We start from the raw sequence: 11,299 nt of genomic DNA, 5'->3' as shown, positions 1-11,299 counted from the left end.
ACGAAGCGTAATCAGGAGAGATGGTAATAGATGCAAGTTCAATATTTCCCATATAACATTATGCCTTTTGCCGCCATTTTGGATTTTGATGGTCAAAAGGTATCCCTCAACCAGTCTCTTTCGATCCGGCCCGCCACGCAGTAGGTATTTTTTTAATGGATTTGATTTTTGCGAAAGTTTCGTTTCAATCTAAATACGCATACATTTCTTATAAACAATTCAAGCAACAAACAGTCGAATGAACACGTCATTTTGATTTGAAACGGTACCATCTCACAGTCATTTCATGCGATATTCGACTCTAGAGACTAATACTTTGGGTTCAATATCACAAAAGATTACGGAATCAGATAAAACCTTGTGATGAACAGTCCACCGATTGCTCTTGATTGGTTCATTTAGTAAAACCATATATAGGGACACAGATCAACTTTGTCCAATAACTTCTTACCTGGATCAACATACTACGGGAATAGATCAATATATATGAGATCAACATAAGTATGCCAATTTAGGTAGATCAACATAAATTATGCATCCGATTTCCATACAAATTTAGAAAATTTTATGAACAGTATATCAAATGGTTTTTCTGGCAAACTGGCAACATTGATAATTATTGTACCACTGTTGTCAATTCATTCAGATGTATTCCACAATAGCCAAGTTATATGGTGTTAAAGGTGGATCAACATAGTCTAACAACTTCTTACTGGATCAACATACTACGGGAAGAGGTCAATATATATATATATATATATATATTGACCTCTTCCCGTAGTATGTTGATCCAGTAAGAAGTTGTTAGACTATGTTGATCCACCTTTAACACCATATAACTTGGCTATTGTGGAATACATCTGAATGAATTGACAACAGTGGTACAATAATTATCAATGTTGCCAGTTTGCCAGAAAAACCATTTGATATACTGTTCATAAAATTTTCTAAATTTGTATGGAAATCGGATGCATAATTTATGTTGATCTACCTAAATTGGCATACTTATGTTGATCTCATATATATTGATCTATTCCCGTAGTATGTTGATCCAGGTAAGAAGTTATTGGACAAAGTTGATCTGTGTCCCTATATATGGTTTTACTAAATGAACCAATCAAGAGCAATCGGTGGACTGTTCATCACAAGGTTTTACCTGATTCCGTAATCTTTTGTGATATTGAACCCAAAGTATTAGTCTCTAGAGTCGAATATCGCATGAAATGACTGTGAGATGGTACCGTTTCAAATCAAAATGACGTGTTCATTCGACTGTTTGTTGCTTGAATTGTTTATAAGAAATGTATGCGTATTTAGATTGAAACGAAACTTTCGCAAAAATCAAATCCATTAAAAAAATACCTACTGCGTGGCGGGCCGGATCGAAAGAGACTGGTTGAGGGATACCTTTTGACCATCAAAATCCAAAATGGCGGCAAAAGGCATAATGTTATATGGGAAATATTGAACTTGCATCTATTACCATCTCTCCTGATTACGCTTCGTGACTTAGTAGGGGTGGCCGGGTTCTTGGTTATAATGGGTAATTAATGGATGATTGGACGAGGTTGGAGCTAAGAAAAAACTGTCCAAAGAAGCGAAGCTAGCAGTCCACAATGGAGTGCTGGTACCTACCCTAATATATGGAAGTGAGGCATGGAACTGGCAGAAGAAGGCTGAAAGTAGACTGAATACTGTAGAAATGAGATCCCTGAGGCATATGTACGGTAAAATCATGTATGACGAAATGTGCGTATGCTGTGTCTATTCTACAGATATTTTATTAGAGCCTGTTAAAAGGAGCTAGCAGCATTGATCCCCAGTGCACCGTGCACGTGCTTGATACTCGACAACTGCTTGATACTCGACAACTCGACGGACACGAGCGGATTGATGTTATCGATACATATATGAACGGGTCGTTTCTCCGACTCGTTTTATCGTAAGTCGGCTCGTATGTGGAACGAGCTATCGGCATCTGTTTTTCTTCCTCAATATAATCCGGGCCTCTTTAAGACCCGCATTAATAAATTCATTCCTACAGACCCTATCTTAATCCGCCCCATAACGCTGCCCAACTGGGTGGAGACATAGTTTCTATGTATTTAACGTATAAAGACAAGGGCACTCTTGTGAGAGGTGTCACATAAAAAAGTCATACCTCCGAATTTGAATATAGAGACATACAAAATGATCTATATTATAAGCAATGAATCCACCCATCTTTTATCGATTATCACATTATTTTAGAATTTAAAAAAACTCGTAAGCTTAATAATCGCAGAACTCAACTCAACTTCAATAATTAATATTCTGTATAAACGATTGTTACATCTTACCGGAGATGACCAGATAAATCATCAAAATGATAATTCATCACATCTTTAAAAAGTTATGTAAAGTCATGGAAAGTGATGAAACAAAAACATTATTAACTGGGTTAAGTAGGTTAGGTTCGGTTAGGTTTAAATTTTTTATTCATCGTTTCTAATGACTTTACATCACTTTTTAAAGGTGTGTTGAATTGTCACTGTGTTGAGTTATCATGGAACCCTTACCGGAAATGTTTATATTTTAAAGTTCTCTAAATAAAATGAAATGCTCTTAAAAGAAACATCTCATATTTAATATTATACAACAATATGACCGGAAGTCGGCATCTTTCTTTGAAATAAATAAATCATAAACTAAAAAACAGCTACAAGGTGGTTACAAATGCAATTATATTTAATCAATTTGTTCGATTATATTTTATATGAAGTTTTTTTTACAGTGGGCCAAATGAATTCTATATGTGGCCAATTGAACCAATTCAACCAAAGTTGTCCAATTTTAATAACTTCGACGAGGAAAAGAAGTTTTTTAATTAGTTGAATAATAATTTTTCAAAATTTCAATTATGTTTAACGTAATACACTATCTGGCATCAAGAAAATCAGTCTAGTCACGAACCGTAACTATTTAGTGTAATAAAATAAAAAAATAAAATTATGTTTATATCATAGTTTGCTTTAATCTCAATAAAAAAGAAGGAAAAAAGTTTTTTTTTTATGAATGAGATAAAACTTTCCCCCAAACAACGTGTATATTTAACTAACTAACTAATTAACGATCACGCCGTTTCCCCGCAGGGGTAGACAGAGAGGACGGACCGCCAAACAACTCGGTCTTGGCACACACTTCTTGCCTCATTCACATTCATACATCGTCTCATAATACTCTTCTATTATTCTGACTCTTGACATGACCCGACTCGAGTATCTGATTCACTTGATCGTGCTATGTCTTCCTCGGGCTTCCCCGACTTCTGCTACCATTCACATTTGCATCATATATCCTCTTTACACACTCCTATCTTCGCTCATTCGCTCTACATGCCCAAACCATCTAAGCGTCCCTTTCTTAATCTTAACCACACATACGCCTCAGGGATCTCATTTATGAATTAAAATTAAAATAGCAACTTCACATTAGGAACGAACAAATAAGTACATTGACTAAGTGTTACGGACGGACATGCACTTGAGCAAGACTTGGGAGCTGTATTCACAGAAACTTTAAAAAAATAACTGACGTTTAGTTGTAGTACTGGGTCAATTGTACTGGTATCCCCCGAAAACATAAAAACATAAACAATATAAACTAATTTTTGAAAAGAAAGACAAACATTCCCGGGTTAAGAATAACCTGGCAATATTTGAAAATCTCCTACTACCACCACAGTCAGCTGAAAATGTTGCTTGTGTTGTGATGGGGGACTTAGCCAGCCCAGGAATTGAACACACTATGCCTGGGTGGGACCCAAACGCGATGTCAACTCGGCCACCGACCGGTCTAAAATATGGCAGAAATCGCTCCAGTGGATAAATAATAAAATGTAGTTTATAGGCACTTTATAAAAAAAAATCGTCTAAAGAAACAGAAAATTTTTTAAAACAGTAATAAATAAAATACATTCTGGAATCGTTAATAAGTCGTTATGAAATATTTAGCCGTGTTAAGTAATCAATAGTATCGCGGTGGCAAAACGTGGAATTCCATAGCCGTTTTTAATTTATTAAAAATATTTATGATATCAAAGACAAAACAATTAAATGTATTCTAATCAGGGTGTCGTTATATCCCGGCCGGCGGCTAGAGACGGACGCTTCGAGTCCTTTGACTCGGGCGCATTTACCGACAACAATCGGAAGTCGGGCGACGCGAAGCGAAGATGCCCGAAGCGAAGCGAAGTTCGTGCCCACACTATCGTATTAGGTCAACTTCGATCAATTGTTTATAAGAAATGTATGCGTATTTAGATTGAAACGAAAATTTCGCAAAAACAAAATCCATAAAAAAATCATAACTTAGCAGGGGTACACGGGTTCATAGGGTGAGGTTTGTCTAGGTCCTGGCGGCGGATGCGTTTGCCCATCTACTGCGTGGCGGGCCGGATCGAAAGAAACTGGTTGAGGGATACCTTTCGACCATAAAAATCCGAAATAGCGGCAAAAGGAATAATGTTATGTAGGAAATTTTGAACCTGTATCTTTTACCATCTCCCCTGATTACGCTTCGTGACTTAGTAGGGGAGGCCGGGTTCTTGATTATAATGGGTAATTAATGGATGATTGGACGCGGATGGAGCTAACTAAAAACTGTCCAAAGAAGCGAAGCTAGCAGTCCACAATGTAGTGCTGGTACATACCCTAATATATGGAAATGAGGCATGGAATTGGCAGAAGAAGGCTGAAAGTAGACAGAATACTGTAGAAATGAAATCCCTGAGGCATATGTGCAGTAAAATCATGTATGACGAAATGTGCGTATGCTGTGTCTATTCTACAGATATTTTATTAGAGCCTGTTAAAAGGAGCTAGCAGCATTGATCCCCGTTGCACTGTGCACGTGCTTGATACTCGACGGTCCGAGCGGAATACACGTTCACAGTTAAGTTGATGTTATCTATACATATATGAACGGGTCGTTTCTCCGACTCGTTTTACCGTAAGTCGGCTCGCATGTGGAACGAGCTATCAGCATCTGTTTTTCCTCCTCCATATAATTCGCGCCTATTTAAGACCAGCATTAATAAATTCATTCCTACAGCCCCTACCTTAACCCGCCTCATAACGCTGCCCAACCGGTTGGCGACATAGTTTCTCTGTATTTAACGTGTAAAGATAGGGGCGCTCTATCGAGAGGTGTCACATAAAAAAATCATACCGCCGAATTTGAATATGGAATAATTTCCTTTTGCCGCCATTTTAGATTTTTATGGCCAAAAGGTATCCCTCAACCAGTCTCTTTCGATCCGGCCCGCCACGTAGTAGCTGAGCAAACGCAACAGTGTACCCCTGCTAAGTTATGATTTTTTTATGGATTTGATTTTTGCGAATGTTTCGAATAGCTCTAAAGATGATTCTTTTAAAATCATCCCATATTTAATATTATAAAACAATATGACCGGAAATCAGCTGAACTAAAAAAACAGCTACAAGGTGGTTACAAATACTATTATATTAAATCAATTTTGTCATTTAATTCCCAAACAATGTGTATATATATATTCCTTTAAATTAAAATAGCAACTTCACATTAGAAAAGAGAGGACAACGAACAAATAAGTACATTGACTAAGTGTTACGGACGGACATGCACTTGAGTTTATAAAACTTGGGAGCTGTACTCACAGAAACTGGAGTTTAGTTGTAATACGGGGTCAATTGTACCGGTATAATCATCCCCCAAAAACATTAACACAGAAACCATATAAACTACTAAATGCGGTTTAAAGCTAACGAATCCACCTAGATTTAATCAATAATCCCATATTTCTAGATTCCATAAGTACCCACTCTATTGTGTACCTAGAGGTAAAACTAAGATATTGCACAATATTGGCAAAATATGGCAGAAATCGCTCCAGTGGATAAGTAATAAAACGAAGTTTATAGGCACTTTATAAAAAAAAATGTCTAAAGAAACAGATAAATTTTTAAAACAATTATGAATAAAGTACATTCTGGAATCGTTAATAAGTCATTTTGAAATATTTCGCCGTGTTTAGTAATCAATAGTATCGGGAAACGCGGTGGCAAGACGTAGAATTCCATAGCCGTTGATTATCAAAGACAAAACAATTAAATATATGAAATTCTCTGTATGAAATTAGTTTTCATACAGAGAATATCCAAATAACCCTTTTTTGTGTATAAAAACATATCGGCTTTTTGGTTAAGATGTGGTGTGATATGATTTGTATTTTTTTATGAAACACTAATATGAGGCATGAAGGAATTACAAAATTTAAATAAAATATATTGAAGTGCTTTTAGTTGGTATTACTATAAACTGCACGTGTTAGTTCATCTTCTGCCATGTTTGTGCTAAAAATACTTTATTCAACTTCTCGAAGCAAGCTGTAGCTTTTTGTAGGAAATATGATATCTGATTATAATATTGTCAATATTTCTTTTTTCATTTTTTACAAATAAAAACTTGTGTGAATACCGCACCAGAGTCATACAGTCCTAACCGCTCCCGTCTGGAGCCAGTGAGACTATGGCATCCTCAAAGGAGACCTCAAAGGAGATGACGAGGAGGAAGGTGGGAGAGTACCTAGCTATTCAGATATAACCAAACACTAATTGTAAAATAGTGCAAATTAATTTTAGTAAAATTTATTTGAACCCGCGACCTACGGATTGCTAGTCGAGAGCCACCTCAAGTAGTTTGATATGTTTGGTGACTTAGCAGGAGTGCCCGGGTTTATGGGGTGAGGTTTGTTCGGTTCTTGGCGGCGGATGCGCTTGCCTACCAAATGCGTGGTGGGCCGGATCGATTAATCCTCTTTCAACGCATCGCCTTGCAACGCAGTAGGAGACTTGGATTCTTATGTTTATCACTCGAACACACTGACCCCCAGATTACTACCCACCCATCATACCTATTTCCTTCCCAGAACTCACTCTCATTCCTTTCTTTCAAAATACCCCCAACACAGCATTCACAAAGATGACATAGGCCTTGAGGGTTACGATTTTCCTTAGGGCCTCCTGTGTGGAGACGATGTAAAAAAATACAAAAAATAAACAACTTTCTCGCTAAATCGTTGGCGGTGACTAATGGTAGGGGTATTGGTTATCTAATAAATGGTTCCCGGGGCGGCGGTACACATAATTGTAATAGTTCTCGAGGGCTCTGATGTACAGACATTATGGCTCCTGTTGATTGACGAACATATACTAAAACATCGTTGGTTGGAATCGGTGCTTGAAATGACTTTAGCCATGTTTAGTAAAAAACAAATTGGAATTAATTTTTCAGCAATTTCAATTTAAAATTTGAAAGATTAAATTCTCACCAATCTAATCGCCGCAATTTTAATAGGCACATATTATGGATATTACGCTTTGTTTCAACTTAATCATTACAAGAAACTTACGTCGGGAGAGATGGTAAAAGATACATTATAATAAAATTTGATTCAATCAATGTTCAAAACTTCTCTTATAAAATGACTTACACAAATCTCACCCCATGAACCCGGGCACCCCTGCTAAGTCACGAAACGTAGTAAATGATGCATTAAAGTTACATTTTTGTTTAATCAAGTTCAAAAGGTTTTTTATGCATGGATTTGACGTTTGCGAAAGTTCCATTTCAATATAAATACGCGTGAGGCAGTCTATCCTCTTTAAGTACAGAGTCATTTTCGTAGATGGATGTTCTAACAGAATCTAAAAAGTACCACAACGCGCGCGAAATTGGCGGTTACAAGTTACAACACATACAAGCGGTCAAGTTTGTCTGAAATATATAGATCAACAAAATAAATCGTGTAAAATGTATATGCGACCGAAAAATGGGCGTGGCTTACAGCTAAATCTCGATGACACAAGTTGATCTGTAGGGATTTACATATGTATGCCAGCTTGGGTAATGGATCAACATATCCGGGGTGGATCAACAAATGCAAACGGATCAACATATACCTGGCGTACCGTCGCGCGAGATCAACATAGTACGAGAGGGGATAAATATATATATATATATATATATATATATATATATATATATATATATATATAGGTTTATGATACGGCACTTTGTACATCTTAGCGTCTGCAAATAACCGGAACTATTGGATCATTTCGACTTACTTGATCATTGAGCACTTACTTGATCATCGACAAATTGAGATTTAAATGCCATTTTAATCGTCTCGGCGAGACGAGATCAGTGGCATTTTCAACTCAATTTGATGTGACAAGTGCGATTTTCGTGAGCATTAGATATGCTCCTATATGCGATTTTATCTCAGATATTCAACCTGACTTTGTTAATTATTTCTATCGTATGTTAAACTAACTTCATTGATCTCAAAAAGCGACGTTGCCATCGTTATTTGTGTCAAACGCAGGTGTACAAATAATTTTCTAAAGTAATTAAATGTTTTAACAATTGTATGCAAAAATAGCCTCTAAAGTAATATTATTTAGAGCTTATTATCGTACGACATTGCGTATTGGTCTAAACAATATTCGAAAGGAACTATAAGGCTCAAGAATTGTATGCAAAATTAACCTCTAAAGTTATATTATTTAAAGCCCATTATTGAATGATGTTGTTTGCTAGCACAAGGCTGGTTTGTTTGTATTGGTCCATTTGAAGCTAGCTTCAGGTTAGTTTTCTGAAACACTTAATGACTTGTAACTGGCTAACAGATAATATTAAATATTACCGTTATTCAATGTTCGTATATCACGAATCAGTTGACAGGTTGATTTGTTTTTGCGTTTTATTAGCTTTATTACGAAGGAGATTTAATAAAATCTTTCAGCTTTGCGAAATGGATTTTAAATACGGTAAGCTATTACATATTTCTAAATAGGTAATAACCTTAATTGTAAAATATAGAATTAATATAATAAATATAATATTAACAATTTTAATCTATGCTTATCAAATGAGTACAGAATAATTACCGTATTTTATTATATAGGTCATGATTTTTTTCTTTCTTTTTTGAGAACCCAAGCAGTAAAATTATTTTGAATAATAGATATATATTATGTATTAACAAAATTCAAAAAAGCTAACCTAACAACTTGTGGTAAAAATGTCAAATCAAACTAAAGCCATATTCCTATACTAAAATATGCATTTAAAAGCATGTTTTGTTTTCAAACAGTTGTTTCTTAAAATAATTAAGTTAAAACGAAGTTTTACACGTCGGATAATCACCCATTAATTTGTTCATATTCAAATTAAACAAATTCCTTTGTGGAAATAAAATTTGCAAAAACAGAAAACTGCAGGTACATATATGTATGTTTCAATGTGTTTGTTCTTGATATTTTATAGATGTTCCAAGAACCAGTGATTTACGTACATCAATAAACAGTACTGACGACATGATCTCGTCTTCACCCTTTTCGCTAATTTCCAAAGGACAAAGTTTAATCATCAGCAATATGCAGAGCATACTGGGCGAAGAAATTAACCATGAAACTTCCTCAGATTCAGGTAATATTCACTGATAATAATCTGAAATATTACAGAGCTACCTTAGCTTATAGTAAATTGTTATAGGTAATATCAGAAATGCTGCTAATTAAATATTCCGTTGCAAATGCTTAATTAGTCTGTTGTTTTGTTATTATATTAGGTTAGGTTTCATATTTGTGCACATGACTTACTTACTACATTGAGATATTATTATTGGATAAATATATAATATATTTTTTATTTTTTATATATTCAATAATATTGTTATTGGGTTTATAAAAACAGTTTATTTTTAAACAAGTTCTGCTGTGTAATTATTATTACGCGTGACAGCTGTTTCGCCCTCTGAAGGCATTATCAGTTTGATAATGCCTTCGACAGTTTGATAATGCCTTCAGAGGGCGAAACAGCTGTCACGCGTAATAATAATTACACAGCAGAACTTGTTTAAAAATAAACTGTTTTTATAAACCCAATAACAATATTATTGAATATATAAAAAATAAAATGGAGTTCTACAAATTAAACTTAATAACAATAAATATATAATATATTATGCTTTATTTTAGAAACCAAAACTGAAGTAATGTTAGAAAGGAGTCCGCCGACGTCCGAAGATGATTCACTATACAAACCGAACAACGTTACTTCTTCGATAGAATCAGGTATCTACAGAAAACATGTTTAATACTCTTGAAACAATCAATACGTAACATATAATTTGATTATTATATGGTCAGAGGTGCGGCCCAGAAAGCCGAAGGTCCGGTGCGAGTCCCAGATGTGACCGTATCTTTTCTGTTTCAGATTTTAGATTGAGTGATGCTAATATTGTCTTCATTTAATTAAATAATTTAATTTAATTATAATTATTTTAAAAGCAATAATTATTCGCCTGAAACACTCATCCACATTGAAAAATCTCCTGATAAAAGATACTTTATTTATTTATTTATTTATTTAAACGCCCATAGGGCTTTTACAGATAATAATGTACATCTTTATTTATTTATATATTTTTTTAATTATACAGATCTTATATCTTATATGATAAATATATGTTATACAAAATAATATAAGAAAATATCCGAGTTAACAAAATATAGGTACAAATAATTGAGATTTACATAACGCCAACGGGACTCGAACCCGTGTCCCCTCGATTTCCGGTCGACAGCTCTGACCACTGAGCTATGGCGGCTTATCGCTTATCCGCGAAATAATTCAATATATACTAGTGTTTCATTCAACAATGACTGCTTTCTTATAATTTGAGGTTTTACTAATTAAGTTTAAAGAAAGCTAAATAATGTATTGTTACTTTTTAGATATGAAAATTTCCAACGCCGATGATGAGCAACATCATTTAGAGAAGCAGGAGGCAATCGAAGTGTCATCGACTACAACTCGAAGCACTATTTCTACTAGTAAATGAGCACGAGTGCATGACCGTAAAAACTCATGTCCATATTGTACTAAACTGGTAACGAACATACCTTCAATTTCAACCTTTGATTTAGCGTTTGACCCTGTGCATTTTGATGTTTTTATTAAAGCCGTACAAATAAATAGTGGTTACGATGAAATTACAGGTTCTGTAAAAATTCCTAGCATGCCTCAACGACTTTGTACAATCTTTTATAGCCGTACAAAGTCGTTGAGACATGCTAGGAATTTTTACAGAACCTGTAATTTCATCGTAACCACTATTTATTTGTACGGCTTTAATAAAAACATCAAAATGCACAGGGTCAAACGCTAAATCAAAGGTTGAAATTGAAGGTTTCTGTTCTTTAATAACTAT

General features: G+C 34.9%; 1 protein-coding gene across 2 annotated transcripts; it reads left to right on the top strand.

Annotated features, from left to right (window-relative positions):
- Nucleotides 1-8,337: 8,337 nt before the first annotated feature.
- Nucleotides 8,338-11,018, top strand: LOC149419394 (uncharacterized). Of its 2 annotated transcripts, XR_016302879.1 has the most exons (4): nucleotides 8,338-8,852; nucleotides 9,352-9,513; nucleotides 10,065-10,160; nucleotides 10,824-11,018. XR_016302879.1 is itself a non-coding variant. In XM_089637810.1 (3 exons), the coding sequence occupies exons 1-3, from the start codon at nucleotides 9,402-9,404 to the stop codon at nucleotides 10,928-10,930; spliced, it is 315 nt and encodes a 104-aa protein (XP_089493936.1). In that variant the 5' UTR covers nucleotides 9,225-9,401; the 3' UTR covers nucleotides 10,931-11,018. The 2 variants fall into 2 exon arrangements, 1 of the variants encoding a protein (XP_089493936.1); XM_089637810.1 differs by lacking the exon at nucleotides 8,338-8,852 and having other exon boundaries at nucleotides 9,225-9,513.
- The last annotated feature ends 281 nt before the right edge of the window (nucleotides 11,019-11,299 follow it).

This window comes from Hesperophylax consimilis, chromosome 12, assembly GCF_061612785.1.
Source record: "Hesperophylax consimilis isolate HC1 chromosome 12, BYU_Hcon_1.0, whole genome shotgun sequence".
Taxonomy (NCBI): Eukaryota; Metazoa; Arthropoda; class Insecta; order Trichoptera; family Limnephilidae; genus Hesperophylax; species Hesperophylax consimilis.
This window is presented reverse-complemented; position numbering and strand designations above follow the sequence as displayed.

What these genes read in the sequence shown, in the direction of transcription:
- LOC149419394 (XM_089637810.1), top strand. Translation starts at nt 9,402, where the DNA reads ATGATCTCGTCTTCACCCTTTTCGCTAATTTCCAAAGGACAAAGTTTA. An exon ending in TGAAACTTCCTCAGATTCAG is followed by an intron (nt 9,514 to 10,064) that starts GTAATATTCACT and finishes GCTTTATTTTAG; the next exon opens with AAACCAAAACTGAAGTAATG. An exon ending in TACTTCTTCGATAGAATCAG is followed by an intron (nt 10,161 to 10,823) that starts GTATCTACAGAA and finishes GTTACTTTTTAG; the next exon opens with ATATGAAAATTTCCAACGCC.